Source organism: Lissotriton vulgaris, chromosome 11 (genome assembly GCF_964263255.1).
Source record: "Lissotriton vulgaris chromosome 11, aLisVul1.2, whole genome shotgun sequence".
In the NCBI taxonomy this organism is placed as follows: Eukaryota; Metazoa; Chordata; class Amphibia; order Caudata; family Salamandridae; genus Lissotriton; species Lissotriton vulgaris.
Window position 1 is genome coordinate 223,464,331 of NC_141699.1, and position 24,931 is coordinate 223,489,261.

The 24,931-nt window shown below is 43.7% G+C and overlaps 1 protein-coding gene across 1 annotated transcript in view; it reads left to right on the forward strand.

Annotated features, from left to right (window-relative positions):
- Window positions 1-24,931, forward strand: part of LOC147679554 (unconventional myosin-XVIIIb-like) — a 675,984-nt gene that overhangs the window by 559,593 nt on the left and 91,460 nt on the right. The window contains exon 14 of the mRNA XM_086942460.1: window positions 17,120-17,290. Coding sequence (XP_086798586.1) covers window positions 17,120-17,290 — 171 coding nt within the window. The remainder of the gene's footprint in view (window positions 1-17,119; window positions 17,291-24,931) is intronic.

Genomic DNA, 24,931 nt, shown 5'->3' on the forward strand with positions numbered 1-24,931 from the left:
ATTTTCCGCATTGGATGCGGAAAATCCTCCATCCTAATGACCCCCTCAGTGTGTGTGCTCTATGTTGTGTGTCAGTGAGTCTAGTGTGTTTGTTGTAAAATATTTTTATCCCACTATAAGCACTAGAATACAGCTATAATGTGTCACCTGTAACCACTGGACATTTTACCTATGGATATGGAGAGAGAGACCACCAGAAAAAAATTTTTTGTCTTCTTTCCTTTACAGGTTGATCAATAGACAACGTCTTTTTTTGCTAGGTACATTACTTTTACCTGCACTGTAATTTTTCCTCACTTTTATTAGAAAATTCTGGTATTAGTTAGAGAAACGTGAGTAAGGTGGGGATTTGTGCACCCCGTCCTGAAGAAGGTGCTTCTGGCACCGAAACATGTCGACGCACACAAAAAGGAGGTAACGCACATTGTCAGCGTAGTGACTTCCCACCCTCATTTTTAACAGCACCAGCCCGGGGGCTTATTAAATAATTTTTAGTCACCCCACGAGCCAGGTTCTCAATACAGAGATGCCACATCACCACTTCACCTCTGAGAAATATTTTGTGGAAGCAGCACACAAGTAGACTCACACGCCAAACAGCTTCCTGGAACTTTTCAAAATGACAAAATCAGTCTGTGGTCTGCAAGAGCTCTCCCTCTGGCTTAGCTCCACTTCTAATTGAAATTGCAAAACTGGTTCCTTCTCTGTAAGACTTCAGAGGGAGCCCCCTGTGTGACTGGTGGCAGAGTTCTGCCTGTTCCCCTTTTGTTCATGTGAGAAAGGCATGTCCAGGCTTGTCAGTTAACCATCCAACTCCTATTTCTCTCTGGCTACTTTCCTCTACCAGGAGAAGGCAACCTCCCCTCAAATAGGCCTAATTTCTAGGAGTGGCAACAAATGACCAGGAGGGCAGTAGAGTAATTAGCTTATCCCAACAAGATAGATAGATAAAACCTGAATCTCATTAGGTCAGCCTCGGGGGGAATAGTAAAAAAATCAAAAAGCCTGAAGGAATGCAAATATAGGCAAAATATATTTGTTTTATTTGTGTTCTTCTGAACACTTATTTTATTATAGGGAAAAACACATCAATTATTTCTCTATGTGAAGCCAATAGCAAGTAAGTAATTTGTGCAGTTTTCATCCAAAGTGTAAATGCAGTAAAGCACTACAGTCTTACACATTTGTCAAGATGTTTTGTTGAATTCCCAATTTGATTTTAAGGCTTGCACAGCCTGTAAAGAATTAATTTGTAGTCTTTTGTGCCATAGTTCATCTTTGCATAACTACAAGGCTGAGTTAGATGCTAGTCCACCTTGATCCCCATGCATAAGTGTTCCCAAATAACCGGCAAAGGGTCTCTTAACCCTGCTGTGAAGCATTGGGCCATATTTTAAAAGGTGAACACTGATGTTGATACGCAAATCCGTTTTACATTGGATCTGCCCATGTCATTAACTCCAGCTGTTTCGAAATAAACACAATTGAATGAAAGTCAATGCAGTTCCTACTAGATCAATATTTCTATCACAAACCTGTGTATTCTTTGTTTATAAAGAGTTCCACTATTCCCAGATTTTGCCCCATTTGTTTGGGAACCTCTTCTTGTGTTTATCCCTTTATTGATATCCGGGTACCAATCCGTTACCCTGTCTCCATCTCCCAGTACTTCAGGACAAGGCACTTCCCCACTGTCTCACACCATCCCTCTTAGCTAACATTACACCTAGGTTATATCGTTTTTTCCTATATACTGATACTCCTCATCATTCCATATCTTCAATATCTTCAACACTGCCAAACAGGGTCTAAATGTCATTTCTTCTTTACTGGTGGCAGTTAATTTCTCATGCACACTATTCAAGAATTTACATATTTTATCACAGTTCCAGACCATGAGAAAAATATTACTTTCCCTTCCCTTCCCTTACATCAGATTCACGATTAACACCATATAGGATAATCTGGAGCTATGACTGTACACTGAAGTGTATGAGCTACAAAGCATACTGTACGGCCACTCTCCAAGTAAAAGACTATTGCCTCTCCCCACTTTCAATGCTTCACTGGGCCCACATCCATTGTCCATTTGTCCCTTTGGTGTTGCAGTACCCCGCCCTAACATTAGCCACTACCATATATTAAATCCTTGAAATAGCCTTTTTTGTAAGTTTCTCCAAGAGGACCCAGACTCCTTGTGGGATGTGAATATGCTCTCTACTCAGGGGTATATTCCAGGCGGCTAGTGCATGTGTTGCCCAAAAGTATCACTAATGTCCTGAAGTGGCCAGATGGACCTCATATTTTAACTCTCAGGATGTCTTCTACCTCTCTCAGCTGGTACGCGTTTGGTCTCTGTGCCCATCAGTTGACACACCCTTCCAGGGCAGAACAGCATGTCCATTCTTACCATAGCTCTCCCTCTGCTACTTTTTACACTCTGACCCCCCCCCCTTTTTGCTTTGAAAAACATAATACCCATGTGTGTGGGCTACCCTACATTTCACCAATCACAATAGGAAGCCTTTTTTTCATTCTATAATTTTTTAAGTTATAAACTACTTCTTTCTCGATTATAACTGTTCTACTGTTTTTGAACGTAAAGGGAAGGGTGAATATAAGGTGTGCACACACACAGCTTTTCCATATCATTTCATATCATAGAACCAAGGTAGCTATTTCAAGTAAAAGTTTTGTAATCAGTACAACTGGGTTGTGGAAAAGTAAATACTTGTTATTCAGTGCCAAGAAGCCCCAAGGGGTGAGTGAGCATGTGCTTTAAAACTACACCTACCTGTTACTTTAAATGAATAGTGCATTCTCTAAAGGGTTAAACTACTTTGTCTGTGAGTTGGAATAGTTTCATGTTTTTTTATAGCTATAAGGATTTTACGGCTGTCAACAATTTATAATTGAAATCAACCAGCACATCTCAGATGCATAAAATAGCACTTCTGAAAATAGTTTCATGAGAACTTTTCTTTCTGCATAATCAGTTTATATTGACTCACTTTTAATAATAACGTGGACGTAAACATTCTACCCAGGCATATGGAGCATGAACTAAATGTTTATATTGATCAATTACCTTGAGGCAAATCTACTTAGCTCAGTGAACTGCAGTTTCCAAATTGCTTTACAAATTATGCATGCTCTGGATGTCTCAGGATGGCTGCACCAGACCTCCAGAGAACCAGTGAGGAAATGGCAGCCGTGAGTGGGATGCAGGTGACAGAGCTCAACAAACCTGTACCTTGGAAACACACACAATCGCTCTGTGTAGTCTTGGCCCATTTCACAAGTTTTAATGCACCATAAATGAAGTGTTGCAATTTTCTCTTCTTGTATTATTCCTTATCAAAAATTCGGTGTCTGAAGAGTTGAAAAAAAATCATTTAAAATGTAGAATGCCACAACGCTTTGCAATCAGGAAAAGGGCACACATCAATATCAGCTGTTCAAATATTGATGTGTTGTTCTACTTTCTAGATTTCCACCTGCTTTTAGCATAGTTACATTGTTTGTGGCCTTTTTTCTTTTAGTAGGTGCAATCTGTGTTTCACATAGACCGCATCTGTTTGAGAAGGAGCCTGATGATGACATGTCATTTCTTGTCAATTGCCCATTGAATCATGCAAAATAATCCTAATGGCAAGTGTGAATAATTGATGGTGTTATTCTCACTCTGTAGTATGTTATTCACTGTCAGCAATGGAATTCTTTTTTCGGATTATCACTCTGTGCTATTTTATTTACTGGCGACAGTACGAGTTATGCTTTCAGTACAAGTGCCCCAGTGTTTTAAGAGGTGGAGCACCCAATAAAATACACCATGTCAATAAAGACACTGTTAACAGTCCTGGGTTTTTCACCTGAAAATAATTAGCCTTAGGTATGGTAGTCAAATTATATATATGGATATAAACCACATTTTTACAATTCCTAGAATGCATTAAGTTGTTATGCAAAATATGAGGACTTGAAACACCTTCTGTAATAACATGGAGTGAAGTGGGCACCCTACCCAATAAATACTGATGTCGCTGGGTGTGGTATTTACTCGGTGTGGCATTACCTCCCCATTCTTCCCCCACCTCAATTCTAAGGTTTTCCATGGGGAAATATGTGGTATTGTTGCTCTACTTGTATTTTCCATTCAGGCACAAACTCTCAGTTTCTGCTGAGTAAAGAATACCACTGCTATTTTGTGTGTGTGCTGGAATGTGGATCTTTGGTTGACTCAGCAAACAATATCCGCTTTCAGACTAGACCAAGACATTCTAGTCGACCATTATATGGTAGACTCATCTCCTAATAGCTTAGTCATGGTGCCTTCTCTGGACTTTTCTTGCTGTCTCAGCATGGGCTCTTGCGATACATTTGGAATAATGGCTTTCTTTATCCATCCCTCATTCACCTTTCTTTATGTACCTAGCAACCCACAATGTAGATCCTCTTCCAAACCTCTGTAGTTATAGGAACAACCATGACTGGGAATACCAGTTATACCTTTTGCTAGTTACAAGGCAGTGGCAGCTTCAGAATCTTCAACCGGACTTGTGCTTCCCCAGTGTCTAGAGATCTCACATGGGAATGTGCATGCTATACAATCAATCAGTCCTTGCCCTTTGGCTCTCAGCTGGGGTGCACATAGATAACCGAAACAAGCTTATAAACTCTCATGGATAAACTGCATTTGTCCTCATTTATATATCCTATTCATACTCTCGCTTACACACCACATATAAGAAAGGGACCTGAAACAGCACAAACTGGATCTGGTGATAAGAATCATACTAGGCACGATTTGGCTGTCATTCACACTAAGGTTTGCCGTAGATGGGTAAATTGTGGATCTTGTGCCTCCCTGGAATACAGACTACAGCTGAGGGATGGATGACCCCCCACTATGCTTGTGTCCCTTCCAGTTTTTCTGATAAACTGAGACAGCTGATCTCTGTTAATTCCTTTTGGCATTAGGGCTACATGGTGGTTATGAGGACAAAAAAAAAAAGAATCATATTAGGCGTACTCTGTATGGACCTTGGTAAAACGCATTAAGTCATGGCTAAGACGTGGACCAATCAATTGATTTAATGACTGATCTGGTAAGTTATTATTTGGTGTAATGAGTAAATGACTGACTGATAGTTTCATAAGTGAAACGTGTTATTGCTGCCTTGCCAACTTTGGAAAGGGGTGAGGGTAAGAATCCTGCCTATTGTACATCGAAAGAGGGAGAGGAACATTATTCCAAATTCTAGCCCTATCCACAAACCCGTTCACCACATTTAAATATTCCCAAAACCTAGAATAAGGAAGAGGGCTTAAAGATCGAAGGGCTAACAAGGATTTTAATAAAAGTAACAATAATCCTAGGGTAAGGCTGCAAAGTCTCGAGCTAGCAGGCCTTTCGTCATGTATGAAAGGCTTTGTATTAAAAAAATTGTGATTACCTAATTGTGAATGCAAATAGGGAATCGCTATTTGTGAATCCCTAATGCGCATGTAGGAAGCCTTTCCTAAATGAGAACTGTGAATATAGGAAACGCTATTTACCATCAACTTGAAGTTGATGGTAACCTGGTGCAAATTTTGAAAATGCATTTTTCAAAGTGCCATGTTGCGCACATGTGCTCCTAGGGCATGTATGCACTTTACATGAGCACAATTTAAATGTTGGTGGTGCTTCAGGGGGCCTTAAGCCCCCGGACACTCTTGGCTCTGCATTCGCAAATTTGCTGTTACCAATTAGGTAATCGCAAATTAGCTAATGCACCATTCTCACCTATGGGGCTTTCGGCCCATGGGTGGAAATTGATTCATATTACCTAATAGCGTTTTGCTATTTACCGAATCGCTATTAGGCATCTTTTGATACATCTGGCCCTAAATCTCCCTGTGCCTAACAAAATGAATGTGTCTGTCTGTAACGCAATTGGTGCTCATGCAAAGCGCTCTGATACCTTTGGGTCGAGTTTGCGTCATATAAAACTCAAAAATAAGTGGGCATATTTCTCGAGTGCGGCCGCTGCAGGACTAACAAAAACAGGTGCATTTTTATTTTTCTTTTTTTTTAAGTGTCGGAGACTTCCTGGGTCCAATGGCTTTCTTACAATCCCTTGGCTCACAGTTCCCAAATGAGAGCATCCCAATGTTTGGCATGGATCCAATGTCCACCAAATGATTTACTTTTCAAGTGAATATTCATTCATCCCTCACAGTGTTTCCTTTTGATCCTGCACGTTCTCTTCAATCAAAGGGTCGGTGAATTGGGTCAGGGGTTGCTTTCCTATGTAGGACAATGTACAGAGACATTACTTTAATCTGGCACCCGAAGAACCACGATGGAAGGGGCGGCAAAACCCTTGACCCTAAAGGAACCCTTTCATCTGTGCATCGATGAGCTATTCCAAAGGTTACCAAAGAGCCCTGTGTCATCAAGGACACGGTGCTCTAATTCTGTGGACTCTTTTAACAAAGCGATGCGTTCTGTCAGTTGAAGTCATTGTTCGGTTTACTAGACCCAGCTGAACGGACACACCTAAAATCGATGATTTATGAAAGAAAAGCCCACGGTGCAAGCTTTGTACAGTTCCAGACACAGAGACAACCGCTGACCTTAACTATGGCCAGTGTGCCTGTTTTTAAGTGAAAGGAGGAGTACAGATGGGAATGTGTTCAATTAGCTAATGATGTAAATACATAGTAAATACATTGGGGCATATTTACAACCCCCTTGCAACACTTTTACGCCACCGTTGAGTCACTTTTCTGACACATGGGAGGTGTAACAATGCGCCACCTTGTGACACATTTACAACCTGACGCATCTAGGGAGATGTGTCATGTTGTAAAGCCCTGCGCCATATTATACCTGCATCAGGTATAATGTATGCAGGGTGGGCGTTCCAACCCAAGAAAGCCATAAAAGTAACGCAGTGAAATCTACAAGATTTCACTGTGCCACTTCTATGAAGCGACTGCATCAAAACAGGCGTAAGGAGTCACACAGCACAAAAGTTACAGGTCTTCCTGAGAATTGCTAGAGCCGCGTGGTGCTTGTGACACAACTCCAGCAATGCGTGACCTTTGCGCCAACAGATGCGTGACACATCTGTTAATCCTTGCACCACAGTGCGCCGCATTGTAAATGTGATGCATTCATGGCGGCGCAAGGAAACTGACGCATCGCTGCATTAACGCAGAGATGTGTCAGTGTCTTTTAAATCTGCCCGATAGTTTTTGTTTTGCCTGTATGTGTGTGATGTGTTTGTGTATATGCGTAAGTGTGCTCATGTGGGCACGCGCCAACGTGGGTGGAGGGATGCCGGGTAATATATGGTGATTTTCGCCATGGCCAGGAAAACTCTAGGATTGGCTTGCACAATTATTTCTTCCCTGCCTCCAAGGTATCTGTCTTCATCATCGACAGTCGTACATAAAATGATTATAACATTATTTCAGTAGAGTTTACGATCTAACAAAGTGATAACAGCTACTAATGAAAGTTGGTATATTTTAAATTACGTTTCATCCAAATTTTAGATTGTTCTCATTAGGTCGGCCTTTTAGAACTGCCAAAATTGGCAGATGAATTTCTAATTTTCGGATGACAAATGAGGGCACAGTTCCTGCCTTTTACCGCTATTCTGTAGATCTCCCTGTGATGTACTCTGTCTTGTGCTCCCAGTTAAACGCTGAGCTTCCGAAAGAGAACGTCTCTCTTTTCAAGGCCTATTACTAGTTCCCCCAGCTGAGCACCTAAGCCGAACGGCCCCCTGTTCTTGCAGCGCTTGGACGCCTCAGGGCAGCAATTGCGCTATACAAGTCTCCTTTTAATTTCATTTCATTTCATTTCTCTCACACCTCCGCAGACATCCGAAACCAGCACAAAATTCACGAAGTACTAATGCTGTACATGTTGTGATGTGAGAAAGTGATGTAACCCCTCCTCATGTGAAATTTAGTTTTAATTAGAAAAAGCTGAATTGACGGAAGCAAAAAAAAAACTAATTAAGATGATGTTTGCTGACTTCTCAATCGGTTAGCTCCATTATTTGAGCAACACGCATCAAATTGAATTACCCTTTGCAGAGACTTGCTATGCTCATTCACTCCAGTTTTATATGCACAAGAAAGGACGAAAGTTAGCGTAAAAAAGAATAAATACTTGAAAATGAACCGTGTGTTTGGGTAGGGTGACACGATGACTCCACATCAATGATACGCCGTTGTGCTATTCCTGGACTTTGCTTCAGGGACATCTTCAGGATTTTGGGGGCCCTGGGCCAAACATATTTTGGGGGCCCCTGATCAGAACAGCTCTGAATTTATGATCCAATTTGAGCCCCCGTTTCCCATGCCGTTTCCGCTTCCTCAACTGCGTTAGCGATCCAGTTTGCATCATAGGCATTAACCTATAAATTCCAGATGTAAATGGACGTGCACAGCTGACAGCGGTGGGATTTATTATTTCCTGCCCTGCTACAAGGTTTTTAATACTTTTAAAATGTATATGTGTGGCTAAATTACGCTGTGCTTGTTAACAATTTCTGCTTTTTACGCGGACTTGCACTTTACTTGATTCTGCTTGCCTACACCTCCTTAGCTGCTCCGATACATATCTCGCTTTTCCTCCAGTCCTGGTCTGCCGCGGGTGATACGGCTATTGTGCAGAGGGCTGGGGCTACTATCGGGCTACTCACTTCCACACACCCAATTTCCGCTTCCTCAGCTGCATTAGCGATCCAGTTTGCATCATAAGCATTAGCCTATATATTCCCGCTACAAATGGGCGCGTGCAGCAGGGGCGACAAAGGCAAGCCCGTCTGTGCCCGTCAATGTCCCGTCAGCGTCCGGATCCAGCCATGCTGACCAGTTCCCCCCAGTGAGTTTCTTCCACTGTATTACAATAGGGAAAACTACTTAGCCTTAGGCGGCTACCATTATGTCAGTGTACAGCGGCTGATCTGAGCTTGGAGGTAGACTTTCGAGCAATAAGTGCAACTGGCCTCTCCTACAGCCCAAGAAACTCACACCCAAGATCCTCCCACACAACAATGAGTGTCAATACAACAATGAGAAAATAGAGGACTTAAAGGCCACCCTTTTAAATTAACGCTCTATGCAAAAGTGTAAAGCACACATTTATGAACTACTTTTAGACAAACAACCTGATTTTTTTTCTCACTGAGACTTGGCTGTCTGAAGTCTTCAACCCTACTATCACCTTGGCGATCCCTACGGGTTATGAAATCCATAGGAGGGGCCGACCGAGTGGGAAGGGGGGGCGGTGTCGCCATAAATTACAATCAAAAACTAGACTGCTCTCCCATCCCGATAGTAAACCTCGAGGGCGCAGAGACCTTAGGCTTCCACTGTACCTTATCCCCCATAATAGCATAGCAGGTTTTCTGCTTTACAGACCTCCGTCAGCAATTGGAAAGATTATTACTAACCTTAAAACAGCCACCACCTTGCTGACCTTAAAATACAACTGCCTTATTATGGGAGATTTCAATATACATATGGACAATGGAAAAAACCCTCAGACAATTTCCTTGTCGGAGACACTGCTGGCGTGCAACATGTTTCCATCTATTTCTTCGGCCACCCATGAGAAGGGCCATACCCTAGACCAAATTTTTCACAACGTTGACATATCAGTAAGCCTACCTCTTCCCATTACCTGGTCTGACCACCTCCAATTAAAATTTGTCATTCCCAACTCTGCCACAGTCCTCTTGGGCTATGGCAGGGCAGGGGGCCCCTATTTAAAGGATGTTCCATAAAATATCCATCCCTATGTTAGCAGACGCTCTCGGTTGTTCCTTGCCAGAACTGTCTGGCTGCCTCAGACGCCCTCTTAATAGATTCATGGCTCTGAACCAACATTGGTGCAGCGGTACTGGTTGTTTCCCACTCCTCAAAGAGATTGGCCCCACCAGCTCCATGGTTTAATGATTCCCTCAGATATAGCAAAAGAAATTGCAGAAAATGTAATGGAAATTACGTAAATCCTATCTACCCGAGGACAGGAAGGTGTATAAAGGCACCTTAAAAGCTCATTACATTCTTGCGAAGGCAGCCAAGAAAAACGACTTTCAAACCAAGATAGAAAGTGCCCAAAGTAAGAGAAAGGAAATCTTTAGTATAGTAAAATCCTTTACCACCCAAAAGCCGGCACAAAGGAAGGGCAATGCACAGAAGAATGGTAAAAGCAGATAGCTCAGTACTTCCACAAGCCTTCACTAACATCTCAGAGGAAGAACTGACCTTTTACTTTAGTTCTAATAGCATATCTCACCTCTTGCATCCTCCATCCTTACTAGCTTTCCCAGAGGTTCAGCTTGAAGAGTCACTGACCCTTCTCCAAAGCATTAAGTTTGTCTCTCCTACCGACCCATGTCCAGTGAATATCCTGAACCTATTAGCTCCCACCATAAACCCCACAGTAAACCAGGTCTTTAATGCTTCCCTCTCCTCAGGCAACATGCCGACAGTATGGAAGAATGCGAAAATGCTTCCACAGATAAAAAAAGGCTAACGCCAAACCGACGGACCCTGCCAACTACGGGCCAATCTGCCTTCTTCCGGCCCTCTCCAAAGTTTGAGAGAAGCATGTAAACAAGGCCTTCCAAAAACACATTGAAAATGGGAAGCTCCTTCATGGGCCCCAATCCAGTTTAAGGGCCAACTACAGTACAGAGTCCGCTCTGCTGGAAGTGACAGAATTTCTCAAGGGTATGCTGGACCAGGGAGGCAAGGTTGTTCTGATACTGCTCAATTTGTCTTCGGCCTTCGATACGGTCCCACATAAGAGGCTACTGGAGAGACTTGCTAACATCGGCCTGGGGGGATCGCCTTAACATGGATGTCATCCTTCTTGGCAAATAGATTTCAGGACATCTGGCTCCCCCCTTTCTCATTCCCGGTTCCAGCCATGAATGTAGGTGTCCTTCAGGGCTCAACCAACTGAAGTGCAATCCTGACAAAACTGAAGTTGTTTTCTTTGGTAATCCAGATATGCCTGACTGGAGCTCTTGGTGGCCAAAGGATCTGCTGCTGCACCCGCAGAAACGGAGAAAGTCAAAAACGTAGGAATTGTCATAGACATGATACTCTCCTTGCGCTTTCAAATCCAAAACCTTACTGGCGCTTGCTTTGTCATATTCCGGATCTCCAAAAAATTCCTGCCACTGTTACCGCTTGAGAGCAGAAAGATCATGGTGCAGGCTCTGCTGATATCAAAGCTTGACTATGTCAACAACTTGTACCTCGGTCTTCCCAAATGCCTTATCCAGCGCCTACAAGTGGTACAAAATGCAGAAGCCAGAGCCATCCTGAGACCTATACCCAGATCTAGTATGACCCCCATTCTTAAGTCTCTACACTGGCGCCGCATAAAATAATGGTTCGACTTCAAAGCAATGACCATCTTCTTTAAAGCTTTCCACAGCTTAGGAGCCGGCTACCTAACTAAGCGCATAAATCGCCCGCACTGGGGGCAGATCCCTCGGCTTTCTAGACGCAAAAATTGTGGAATAGACTCCCTAAGTCTCTGAACCTAACCACAGACCTACTCTCTTTCAGAAAGAACTTAAAAAACTGGCTATTTAATAACTGATGGGTATTTTACGCATGTTTTCCTCCCGCTGTCACACGCCAGTTAACTCTAGTCTGAGTGGCTGAGCGCTTTATTAAATGCACTATTTCATTTAATTTAATTTCATTAGATCCCTGACAGTGCAAAGGAAGACTCGTCCAAATTCTAAAGGCCTTATTTATGAGGCCTTGCTTCACTTTTACGCCACCTGTGCGTCACTTTTTGTGATGCACCAGCAGTGTAAAAAATGTGCCATGTTGCGCCCTATTTACAAAGTGACGCATCAAGGCAGATGCGTCACTTTGTAAACCCCTGCACCTCATTATACCTGCACCAGGTATAATGTATGCAGGGTGGGTGTTCCCGTGCAAAAAGCCTCGTAGAAGTGGCGCATTGAAATCTATGAGAACTCAGTGCGCCACTTCTAGGATGCCATTGCGCCAAAATCTTACACCTGCCTCACAGCAGGCGTAAGAATGATGCAGGCCCTTTTGCATGGGGCTTGCCCCATGTGAAAGGACACATTGCTGGAGTTGCGTCTATTTTCAGACACACCCCAGCAATGCATCACTTTTGCGCCTACAGTTGTTGGGTGGTACCTGGACATTCTGTACTAAAAGTAGACATCCGGTTTGCAGCCCACCAGGAAAATGCCATCTGGCCCTGGTTTGCACGCATGCTAAAATTATTTTGGCTGATAATTTATTGAAGACAGAAAAAATCTTGGATTTTTAGCCAATAACATTTTGCATGTAGGTATTATTAGGTACTTAATGGCAATTTTAAAATTGAAAAAAACGACAAGTCCCAGAATGCAATAGTCTATCTTCTGCAAAGGCAAGACAAATTATAGTTGTTAAAATAAACCAGGGCTACTTGGTTGCTATCAGACAACCCTGAATTGAAAGAAAGGAATCTAAAATGAACCCCATGACTTTACTGTTTAATGTTTCTTAGAATATAGTTTCTTAACCTTGTCGAAGCGCTCCGGCATTAATGGTACAGTACTAAAATGGTTCACCTCCTTCCTTCAACACCGCTCGCAACAAATTAAAATCAACTCCTGCCTCTCGAAGCCAACAAAAGTCACACTTGGGGTCCGGCAAAGGCTCAATCCTTTCACCAGCCCTCTTCAATCTCTTCATGGAGCCCCTCACAATCATCTTGAAAAAGCTGGAGTGAATTACCACCTTTACGCTGATGACACCCAGATCTATTTCAAAATCAAATCACCCAGCGACATCCGACACCTCAATGTCACTCTAACAGAGATCCAAACTTGGTTCAACGATAACCACTTAAAGCTCCACCCAGATAAAACAGAACTAATCCTAATCTCTCCAAAAAGCAACCACCGACCAATCCAAGAGTGGCTCAAGAATCTGGTTGCCCTAAACTGCCCCCTCGTCTTATCTGACTCAGTTAAGTCTCTAGGCATCACCCTTGACAAGAACTTATCAATGGAGGCACACATCAAAAACTCTGTAAAAGGTGCGCTTTTCTCAATAAAACACCTCAAGAAATTGAAACCTTTTCTTCCCCATGATGACCTCAAGAAAGTAGTTCAATCACTAGTTCTCTCTAAAATGGACTACGGGAACGGCATCCTAACAGGGACTCCAAAAGCTCACCTTGCCCCACTAAGTGCAGTCACTGCCTGCAGTATGGTCTGTTTTCCGCTGCCCAGCCCTGCTGATGCTACTGGGGAGCAGTACATATTCCTTAGCAAGAGACACCCTCCCTCCTTCCCGGGATAGCCTACCATTGGCCTTGACTTTGTGTTTGTAGTCTTTGTCCACTCAGGCGATGCCCCACTGTTGATTGTATAGAGCTCCCTCTTTTGTGGGGCTGGGTTCAAAACCTGGGTAAGGATCTCGAGGCAGGATGGCAAGCAAACTGTATCTTCCCTTAAAGTTGATTGGGAAGAAAGGCAGCATTGCTGTGGGTCACTTTAGGTCTGCCAGTCTGTCTCCTGTTTCCACTGGCAGCTGAAAAGCCTGTGGGAGTATGAGAAACAGACATTGCACACAGTGGCGGCCACCGCACGCTTAAGGTTCAGGGTAGGCGGGGTGGGGGTAGTGGGGGTAGAGGGCCGGGTGAGGAATTGAGAATAGAAATTATAATTTTTTTTAACGTATTTCTCGCTGCCCCAAAGCTGACGGCAGACTCAGTGCTCCCCTCCCAATTCCTCCAATCGCTGCTCTGTATTGTATTGTATTGCATTGTAATTGCATTTATATAGCGCTTACTACCCCTGACGAGGCGTCAAAGCGCTTTTTCTGCGAGTAGCACGTTACTCCAGGACCCATAGAGGATTAGTGTTGAATTAATATAGTGAAACATGCAAGTACATTTTAAGTGGTGGATAGGTTAGTCAGTTAATTGGATTTGGAATGATAGCAGAAGGATAGAGGAGGACAAAGGTTTGTATTTATATAGCGCTTGTTGAACACGCTATTCAGGAAGCCTATAAAGTATCAGCGGTGAATTAATATGGTGAAATATGAAGTAATTTCAGTGGTGGATATTAGTCAGTTACTTGAAGTGAGAAGAATAGCAGAAGTATAAAAGGGGAAGAAAGATTTGCATTCATATAGCACTTGTTACCCCTGATGGGGGTTGAATCGCTTTTCTGGCGAGGAGCACGGCACTCCGGAACCCATAAAGGATTACTGTTGAAAATTAGTGTAGTAAAATAAATATGAAGTAATTTGAGTAGTGGATATGTTATTCAGTTATTTGGGTAGTATATTAGTATAGTTTATTATGGAATTTGAGAAGTGAACATGTTAGTCTGTTAATTTCGATTGAAAGGGATAGTGGAGGGATAAAAGAGTGAAAGATTTATTTTTTATTTTTTTAGGTCTTAGCAATAGGAGGAGGCTTTTGGTTGAGTAAAAAGGAGTTTTGGAGGGGAGGACTCAGAGGAAAGAGTTTATAAAGGTTTGTTTTAGGGGATCGGTATAGTAAAAGAGGTGTCAGATGATGCAAGGAGGGGTAGAGCAGGAGAGAGTCTAGAAAGGGTTATTTTGGCAATCATAGTAGTGGTAAGGGGTTTGGGATAAATGAGAGAGTGGATGTAGAGGATATATTGATAGATGTATAGGATGAGAGATAGGGTAGTTTATTGGAAGGAGTAGTAGAAGAAGTTTGAGATGAGTCAGAAGGTTGGGCTAGAAGATATATTGAGCGAAGTATAGGCTGAGAAAAAGGGTAGTGCATTGAAAATGCTAAATTAGAAGAAAGTGATAAATATATAGATCCATAATTACATTGAAAGTATATAGATACATAAAGGAGGTAAGTATATGTAGATTAAAGATATTGATAGAGGCACAGGATGAGAAATATGGTAGTGCATTGGATATGCTTTTTCAGGAGAAAAGTAACAGACACACAGATCCAAGTACATGGAAGGTACATAGATGCACAATGGAAGTATGAACATGTAGACCAAAGATGATTTTTATTTATTTATTATTATTATTTTTTCTCTCAACAACATAACTATTTTACATGTTTATACAAAGTAATACACAAAGATAGGTACATATCTATAGTGGGATAAAACTGCTTGTATACAGAGGGATATGCTGTACATTTCTGTTTGCTTATGGTGCTTATGTGGGGAAGAGCCAAATCTTGAGTAGTTTTCTGAAGATAAGGTGGCTGTCGGTGGACCTTATGTTGAGGGGAAAAGAGTTCCATAGTGTGGCTGCTTGAACAGAGAAGGATGTGCCACCCATGTTTTTTTTCTTGTATGGTGGGATTTTGAGGCGAGATGCTCCTTTAGAAAAGAGGTTCCTTTGTTGAATGTGTTTGGTGATTTTATTCCTGATGAAGAGCAGGCCCATTCCATGTATTGCTTTTGTGGGTGATACAAAGCAGCTAGAACGTGGATCTTCTGGCAACCGGTAACCAATGCAGGGCTTTCAAGGCAGGGGAGATGTGGTCTCGCGGTTTGATAAGCAAGAGTAGTCTGGCCACCGAGTTCTGAATCCGTTGTAGTCTTTTCATGGTCGTTAAAGATGATCCGTGGTAGAGGCTATTGGCGTAATCAAGTTTGGACAGAACAAGGGAGATGGTAGCTCGGACCTTGTGTGGAAATACCAATTGAGAGAAAATTCGACTCAGTGTTTTTATAGTAGCAAAACATGATCTTGCTAGTTTATCCACTTGGCATCCATCGACAGCTTGGAATCCATGGTCATTCTGAGGTTTCTTACTTCCTTTGATACCTTAGGCAGTGATCCCAGTTCATCAGGCCATGCGGCAAGCGGGTTGTAATGTTTCCAATCGCCAAAAGTGAGTATTTCAGTTTTTGAAGCATTCAATTTGAGATGGCTCCAGGTCATCCACTGATCCATGGCTCTGAGACAGCTGAACATTGGTGATTTTCCAATGTCTTTGGAGAATTCCAGTTGAAGGAGTATTTGCGTGTCATCTGCATAGTTATAGCACGTGAGGTGAAATGTATTGATCAGTCTTGGTAATGCCTTCATGTTGATGTTGAAAAGCATGGGCGAGATGATAGAACAATGAGGGACCCCTGCTTTTGTGGAGTATGGTTTGGACAAGAAAGGTGTGTGTGCCGCTAAGACACTGCCTGGGAGCCTGTAGCGTTTCTCCAACCCAGCTATGAACACACAGGGATTTGAGAAATAGAAGTGTGCATGTCTATTTGGCCGCCCTAAGACGGCCGGCCAAACGTACATGCCCACCACTCCTGTCTGTCATTGCCAGGCCCGCACACATGCATGCACCGTCAGCCAGAGCCCATCACAGAAAAATTTACTATTATTGTTTTAATATCATTTTATGTTTTTTGTGACTGACTCGTATCAGTGTGGCAACGCTTCTCCACCATTACCGATGAGCAGCCCCTGAGTGCACCTCTCAAATGTAATTATGGTTGTTTACGAAGCTCCCTTCTCCTGCAGGAGTGGTCACAGACTAGAGAAGGGGAGAGCCTCCAAAACTGAATGATAGGGGTAATTTGGTGCTTAGCCCCTTCCCTCCTCGTTAGGTGGGATTGGCATTTGGAAGTAGGTGGGAGGCAGGGTCATAAAAGCCTTACATGGAGGGAAGAAAGGGTCTGCCTGCAGCAGAAGAATTGTGAGGCTCCTTCCTCGCCCTGTTGAGGGGGGCAGAGAGAGTGGGAGCCATAGAACACAGTGAGCAGAAGCTATTATGAGGAAATTCCAAGATTAATTTCTCACTTGTAATAAATAATTACAAGCGAGTAGTGTGGTTATGTTTTCTGATGTCACAATAAACCTGCATTCAAAAAACAAGCTTCGGGCTCTCCTGATATTACACTTTCCTATTTATATACATTTAATTACTTGATTATGCATCAAGCATTGACTCAAAGTTCTTGTCACCTTTTAATTGCGTTCCCTCCAAACAAATGTCTCACCTAACCGAATGTTTGCAGAAAACAGATCAAGGAAAGCAACTGCCTTTGCCTCTAGCTGTAATAACCTTGGCTCTCTTTCTCCTTTCTGACAGTCGGTAGGAAGCAGTTTATGAAGTTTGATTGGGCCACTAATGCTGCAAACGTGCTTGGCTGCGACTGTGAGGAGCTGTCGACGGCAGTCTTTAAACACCATTTGAAGCAGATAATCGAGCAAGTCACATCTGGAGTCAAGCGACTGGGCCAAGATGACGAGAGGAATGCAGGTAGGAAAAAACAACCCTCCCTTCCATGGCCTCTCTGCTCAAAATTCCAATATGGGTGCAACTCAATGTGGTGTGAGAATATGGTTATCTCTGAAGGAGGTACTTTAAAGCCAGGTACTTATTTTTACATAACACAACACAATTCAGCTTTTATACCAAGGCCAATACATGCCAGTGTAGATATTTCTAACTTAAACATTAAGACTTCCCTTTTGGCATCTAGCATACATTAAGAACTATTCATATTTCACATCGGTTGAAACTGAGGTGCAATGAGCCAATATTGAACAGATGTACTTAAATGTCATCAGGTAACCCAGTAGCATCCCCAAAGATGCACCATTGTGCAGCCATTGTCATTGCTCACTGAAGCCTGTCATTCCCTTTCCCTCAGTTTTGCACCTGACATTTGAGTTTCAGGGTTTCAGGTGCCTCTGCGTGTGTGCAGGTGACGTGCAAGGATGAGCTTTTGCCAGCTTTGACATCTGCCACTGAGCGGACTCTTCCTGTATGTCAAAGCGCTCTCTGGTGGGCGGTAGCCTAGCAACCAGCTCAAGTATCAGTCTGAAAGGAACACGAGATGCCAGCAGTGATTTAAGGACTCCAAAAACGAGGACACATGGCATTCTGAGATATGAAGTTGTTTGAGATAGTATTAGCATTTGTAGGAGTTCAGTTCAAATTACACAAACCCATGTCTGTATTATCTCATATAAATGTATAACAGATGGCAATATTGGACCGTATTGCACGTTACCTATTATGAATGTTTTGTGCTAAAAAAAAGGTGTTATCTTCAAGTGCGCAGCTAACAATTGGCAGTTTTTGAAGTTAAAATGTTAAGGTTTATCTTTCATGAATTAAATGTGGCTAGCAAAATGAATAAGACAAAAGGCCGGTGGATTTCTGCGATGTATGTTAACGCAATTTTGTAGCTGCAGTCCTTTCAACATAATTATAGATGTACAGCATTTGTCAAATATTTTGTCACATAATTTGCAGATTTCACAAAAAATTTTGCCAGAGAGTGTTTCAAATGCTTTTTTTGCAGATAAACTTGTCATATAATGTAATAATGCTAGTGGCACTCACAATGCTAAGGTTCTGCACAGTGGTTTGGGGCCTGCCACTATGACGAGGAAACCCATATTCAACGGGGAAGCCTGTCTTATATACGTTTTTTATGCTGCTACATTTTGTGTAATAAAATTGTCCAAAAATGTTATATACCCATATAAACACACACATAACTGCATTCAGTGGAGTGAAAGTACCTGTGGTCCTTTAACACATGTTATTTGGACAAAATGAACTAATAAAAACATTTACTACTGCAGTGAATGAATATTTGTACTACCTTTCCCCAGCATTGGCAACACTGTGTATATTTGAGCTAGAGTGCATGCAAATAGCATTTGTGAATGTCTTTCTTTACAATTGTTAGCACATTAAAGCCTGATCTATTGTTTTTGTCAGTGCTTGTTAGCAACTTGTTTTAGGAAATGATGTGTTAATTATCTGAATAGTTGATTGCCAACGTGGCCTCCTGCCAAAAGAAATACATACTCCAGTGGTGGCCAGCATGGCTCAAGGGTGGCGGTGCAGATGCGGGCACGGGATGGGTTGGGGTGGTTGCAAGTGGGCGGGCTTAAGGTAAAACATAAATAAACACCTTGCCGCTGGTTCCCATGTCTCAGTTTCAGCACTCCTCCATCATGCTCCAGGAACAGGTAGCACAGCTAGGCTCCCCTGACCACTCACAATGCTGCCATGCAGCATTGTGATTGGTAAGATCACAGGCTCCCCTGACCTATCACAATGCTGCGATGCAGCATTTTGACTGGCAAGCACCCATGCTCCCCTGACCAATCACAACGCTTCAATGCAGTTCAAGGCACATGCAGGGAATGGGCATTTTCTCCCCACAGGCTGTAATGTAGCCTTGCTGGAGAACAGGGATAGTGCAACTGACTGTTTGGCCGGCCCTATGTGCACTTAGGAGTGGGCAAACCACTACTCCCCTGCCCTGCTCTGAGAGTAGAGCTGCCTCGCCCACCCGCAAAGCATCATGGAAACATAAAATGATAATAACTAATTTCCTTTATTTACACTGCTTAAAATCAGTGAGGCGAAGCTCGTCCACCATAGCGAAGGAGCCGCCACTGACATACACACTCCACCAAATCTGCTTGCCTAGATTCAATTGAAACAAAGCTCACAGACTTGAGTCTTAACTGCTTGAAATCTGATTTATTATTATTATTATTTAAAATTTTATATAGCGCGCAGTTACCCTTGGGCATCCCAGCGCTTTTCCAGACATCATCAGATCGTAAAAACGGCTAGTTTAACGCACTCAAGCGGGAAACAAAAAGGTTTTAAGACCTTTGCCAAAACGCAGTGTGCAAGTTTCGGCACGTAATTTTAAAGGGAGCGAGTTCCACAGCTTTGCCGTGTTGAATGAGAATCTTCTCCCGCCCGTGCGGGCCTTTTTAACTTGAGGTTCCGTGACAATTGTAAGTGGTGTTTTCGACTCGCACGAATATGGTCGAGTCTAGTATCTATGAACCGCAAATGACGAGTTTAGTAAGTGTGCGCAGTTTCGCTGTGCTAACTTAAACCGTTCGTTTGTTATGTGGGCTTTTTCATCTGTACCCACGGGTTCCATTTTAGATACGGCATCCATTTTGTCTCTTGCCCTCAAGTAGTCAGCGAACGGACGCTGTCCGCTTCGCGACCCTGGGACTCCCAAGATATTTGCGGAAGACACATGTCCTTTGAAAGTGTCTTTATGATGAGGGGGTTGCTACTGTAAGGCAGGTGGCGCCGCTCGAGGCTCATCTTGCCGCACGGACTTATTGTCTCAGCCGTGCATCTCATTAGGCACGTTCCTTTGATGCCTGTATCTCGTGCTTCCCGACACCTCCCCTTTTACACCCTTTCCGATCTCCCCACTGTCTCCGTCTTCCTCTGCACCTGTCTTCGTTCCTGTTTCAATCTACTTTACTGCTGATTGGAATTTGCTAATGGTGGGAAGATGGGTTTTTACAGTTGGGAACCGCCAAATGTTTCCGCACTTATGTTCCGGACCTTGTATGTTTCAAAGCGACCAAAACGACCCCTCTGGGAGCTAGATGTGGGAACTGAGTTGTAAACCTTTGTGTTCAATGTTAGCCTATGGGTAAAAACTGTATAAAAGGAGCGATCCACAAAACCAATTTGAAGCAGTCTCCCCAAGTTGCACGTGGTGTACTTGCCGTGACTTCTGTGTTCCCTGCAGTAAATAAACCTTGACTCTTTGACGCCGAAGGAAGTGTCCCGTGTCTCTGTGACTTGTACGCCGGAGCAGGTTACCCACGAAGGTTTCAGGTGTTGTGCCCTGGCACCGCTGGGTCCAAAAGAACCCAGTCCTTCAGTTGGCGCCCAACGTGGGGCTGCATCAGTGGTACCGGTCCAAGCCCGACGATCGTGAGGAACTTCGTGTGAAATCTCCGAGGGAAGGTGCACCCCGCTTCATCGATCCTGTTGTCGAAATAAGTGGCCCGAAGACTTTTCCCGCGAAGATTCCCGCCTCCTAACGGCTGCGACGGACTGCTGCCCTGACTGTAGACCTGTTTTGGCGCCTGGCGTAGACCTTGGTATAGCGAGACGATAGACGGGCCTTCCTGAGGACGCCATTGATCTTTGAGTTAAGTATTTGTGGGTCGCTCCCAGAATCCTTGGTTGTAAACACTTTAGCGAGTGTTTTTGTTGTAGACACTTTAGCGAGTGTCTTTGTTGTAAACACTAGTGTTTGTTTTTGTTGTACACGCTGTGTGAGTGTTTTTGTCAGTGACACTTTGCTAAGCGTACTTTGTTGTTGTATTTGTTTGACGACTGCAGCCGCCAAAGACCGAGGGTTTTGTTCTTGCTGGGACTTGGTAAATCCCGTAACCCTTGAAGTTTGTGAAACTCGGCTAGCGTGCAAGATGCCTGGTCGCAGTACTTTGTTCAGTTGCTTTAGACCTTGTGGTGCGGATTCCCTGCTGGAGGACTCGTGTCCGATACCTCCGGTAGGAACTCCTACTTATGACTTATATAGCAAACATGGGCTAGGCCCGATTGCTTTTAATGATTATTGGATAAAATATACAAAGAAAGACGGCGATCTTCGTTGGCCACCTCATGGTAGCTTCGAAGCGTCGATCTTAGATAATTTGGAATTAAAGTTGTTCGAACGTAAATCTAGGCCGGCCATGTTTGATGCCTTTCGGTTGTGGCGCAAAGAAGCCCGACAGAAAGAGATCAGACAGAATAAACGTAGTGAGCGAGATAATGTTGCTACTATTGTGAAGAAAGCTGAGCAGTTTCAGCGTGATAAGGAGGATAAGGATAAGGAAGTGTTTGAGAGGCTGCAGCGTATGACCATAGATAAATGCTATCCTGCTTTGCCTACGGAGTCGGATAAGAAGGAAGAGGCAGTTGAGGATCCTTTAATGTCCTATCTTATGAAGTCGCCACCTCCGTACGTACAGGGTACCGCAGCTCCTGTGGTCCCTGCCGTACCTGTTCTCCCACCTGTTATTCCTCCGCCTGTTCCTCAACCTGCACCCGCTCTTCCGACTGTTCCTGCTCCTGTGCCTGTTTCTATTCCTACTGCTCCTCCGCTTCCACATACTCCTACTCACGCTACTGCTCCTGTGTTGTTAACCCCTGTTGTTGCTAATGTTTCTACTCCTTCTCTTGTTAGTCCTGTGTCTTATTCTTGTCCCTCTACCCGTAATCGTAATTCTCCCATTGCGACAAACTTCTTTCAGTCGCTCGGACCTGTTTTTGGGTCTGCTGGTTCTGATGGTCCTCAGAGACGTAGCCAGCTTCCTGCTAATAGAGAACGCGCTGCGCTCTACAATATGGCGATGGGTTGGATGGACAATCCGCAGAGAAATCCACCCCGAGTTGTTCTTGAAACATTTAGTCAATTCAACATACCGACTCAGAGATATGTGTTTGACGAAATGTGTAAACTTTTACATGATCAGATAGCGGCCGTTGCGCCTGACGAGGTGCTGACCGCCCTGTCTAATCTTCGGCTTCAGTTCGCTACTGGACTGATAGTCGACACTAATGTCCGACGTGCTATCGAGCAGTTGCTGTCTTTTCGTCTAGCTCCTATTCCTCACGCACTGTTTGTAGAGGATCTTGAACGCCAACAAGCTGAGTCTGGCCAATATCCTATGCGTGAAGTTCCGCCGGTTTGGGTACCCGCTGATAATACCGATGTTAATAACCCAATAGCGGCACATTTCCAGAGAGTGTGGATACACCTCCCATGGAAACGATCGGAAGTGCTTCAGGTGAAACAAACTTTGCCCGATCCTCGCAAGAATCCTGCAGGGTATTATAAGGAATTGTCACAGCTCGTAGATGCTACGGTGATGAATCTTGCCGATATCGACATGTTGTTTGGCAATGTCGTACCGCAACCGGTATGGGCCAAGATTCGTCACCAAGATCACACAAATGAGTTAGGTGGTGATTGGGCTGCTATTACAGCGGCAGACGCTGGACAAGCGGCTGCTACTAAACCCGATCAGTTGATTGAACTTCTTCCCCAGCGGATCATTACGTTAATGAAAACGCTCATGCCAGCTATGAGGGTAAATTGGGACAAGTTGTCAGCCTGTAAGCAGAAGAAAGATGAGAGTGTTTCAGACTTCTTTACGAGGTTTGAGGAAACATTCGTTGATCATAGTGGACAGGATATGGGTACTGAGGGTGGACAAAGGCTGTTTGTGGATAAATTTGTATCGAACTTATTGCCCGACTTGTGCAATAAATTGAAGAATTCAGAAAGTGCGTGGGCCGTTTCTACCTCAGCTCAGATATTGGCTACGGCACAATATTACGAAAATAGAGAAAAAGAGGAAACTGACCGTGCTGATAAAAAGACAAAAGAGCTGAAAACTAAAGTGTTGTTGCAGCAAGCATATCCGCCGCGTTCTAATCAGAATGCTTCTCATCAGAATAGATCACAGTCGCAATCGAATCGATCGCAGTCGCGTAATGATTCCTCTTTCAACAGATCGTCGTTAGGGTACAATCAATGTGCTTATTGTAGACAGGAGGGACACATTAAATTTGATTGTCCTGCTTTGAATGATCGTAATAGTGGTAATTCGTCTAGAGGAGGCCGTGGTGGTTCACAGAATGCATCACGTGGTAGAGGTCGTGGTGCTCAGAACGACCGTTCTGACAATTCATCAAATTCTAATAACTGTTTCGATCAACGTGGATCATCACAAGGACGATCTGCGCAGTACAATGTAGACGATTATTACGTCGATCAGGGAACTGACGATAGTAATTACTAGGACAGCCAAAGACAAGGAGAGGGAGTGGTATCAGTTCCGGTTGATCAGAGAGGGCCTTACGTCGCAGTTGCTACATCGGGCGTCGTTGAGCCTTTTCTGTTGGACACTGGTGCAGCGAAAAGTTCTATCATGCATTCGAAACTCCCTGGCGCACCTTTGTCTGGCTTAACAAATGTATCCGTTGGATTCTCTGGCGCCCCCGTTAGCAATCCAGTTTCATGCCCTTTGCCCCTTAAAATTGGGCCTCATGAGCTCGAAGCTCCGTTGATTCTAACCACTGGTTGTGGTGAAAATCTTTTGGGTCTGGATTTGCTTAAACGTTTGTATGCAACTTTGTATTGTTCTCCTGCGGGTGTAAAGCTTACGTTCGGAGAGAAAGTAGTCTCTCCCATGTATTTGTCCCTCGATAAGCTTCCACCGGAATTGGATTCTCTTCCTGCGTCTTTGTGGGCGACGGGTCCAAACGATGTGGGCCTACTTGATATCTCCCCTTATGTTGTTCAGTTGAAATCGAATGTGCGATTGCCACGTATTCCCCAATATCGTATCTCCCTGGATGGTGAACGAGCTTTGTTGGCGATCATTTATGATTTGATCGAGAAAGATGTTATTGAGGAGACACGGGGAAACGTGTGCAACAGCCCTGTACTGCCCATTCTTAAACATACTGATCCTACCAAACCGCCTGTTTATCGTTTTGTTATCGATTTACGGGAGGTAAATAAAATTGTGGTTCCTCAATTCCCTGTTGTGCCTGACATCACGGCGCTACTGACTCTGATTCCAGCTACTGCTTCGTGGTTTTCGGTGATTGATTTGAAAAATGCGTTTTTCAGCATCCCGATTGTCGAAGAGAGCAGGGACCTTTTCGGTTTCTCTCTTGGTGGACGTAGCTTCCGGTTCAAACGAGCTCCTCAGGGCTACTGTGAAAGTCCATCTATTTACAGCCAAGCCTTGAAGGGTCAACTGGATGCGTTTAGGTTGCCGGTTGGTGCGGCTTTAATCCAATACGTCGACGACTTATTGGTGGCTGCTGATACTCAGGACATTTGCAAAATTGCTACAGTGTCATTGCTGCAACATCTCTGTGAGTTAAATCACAAGGTGTCACCTTCTAAACTCCAATATTGTTGTCAAGAAGTAACCTATCTAGGTCACTTATTGTCAAAGGAGGGAAGGAGATTGACCCCAGAGAGAATTGCAGCGATTGCGCGAATGGCTGTGCCACAAACCCAGAGAGATGTGCGTGCCTTTCTAGGTATCACGTCGTACTGCAGGCAGTGGATTCCTA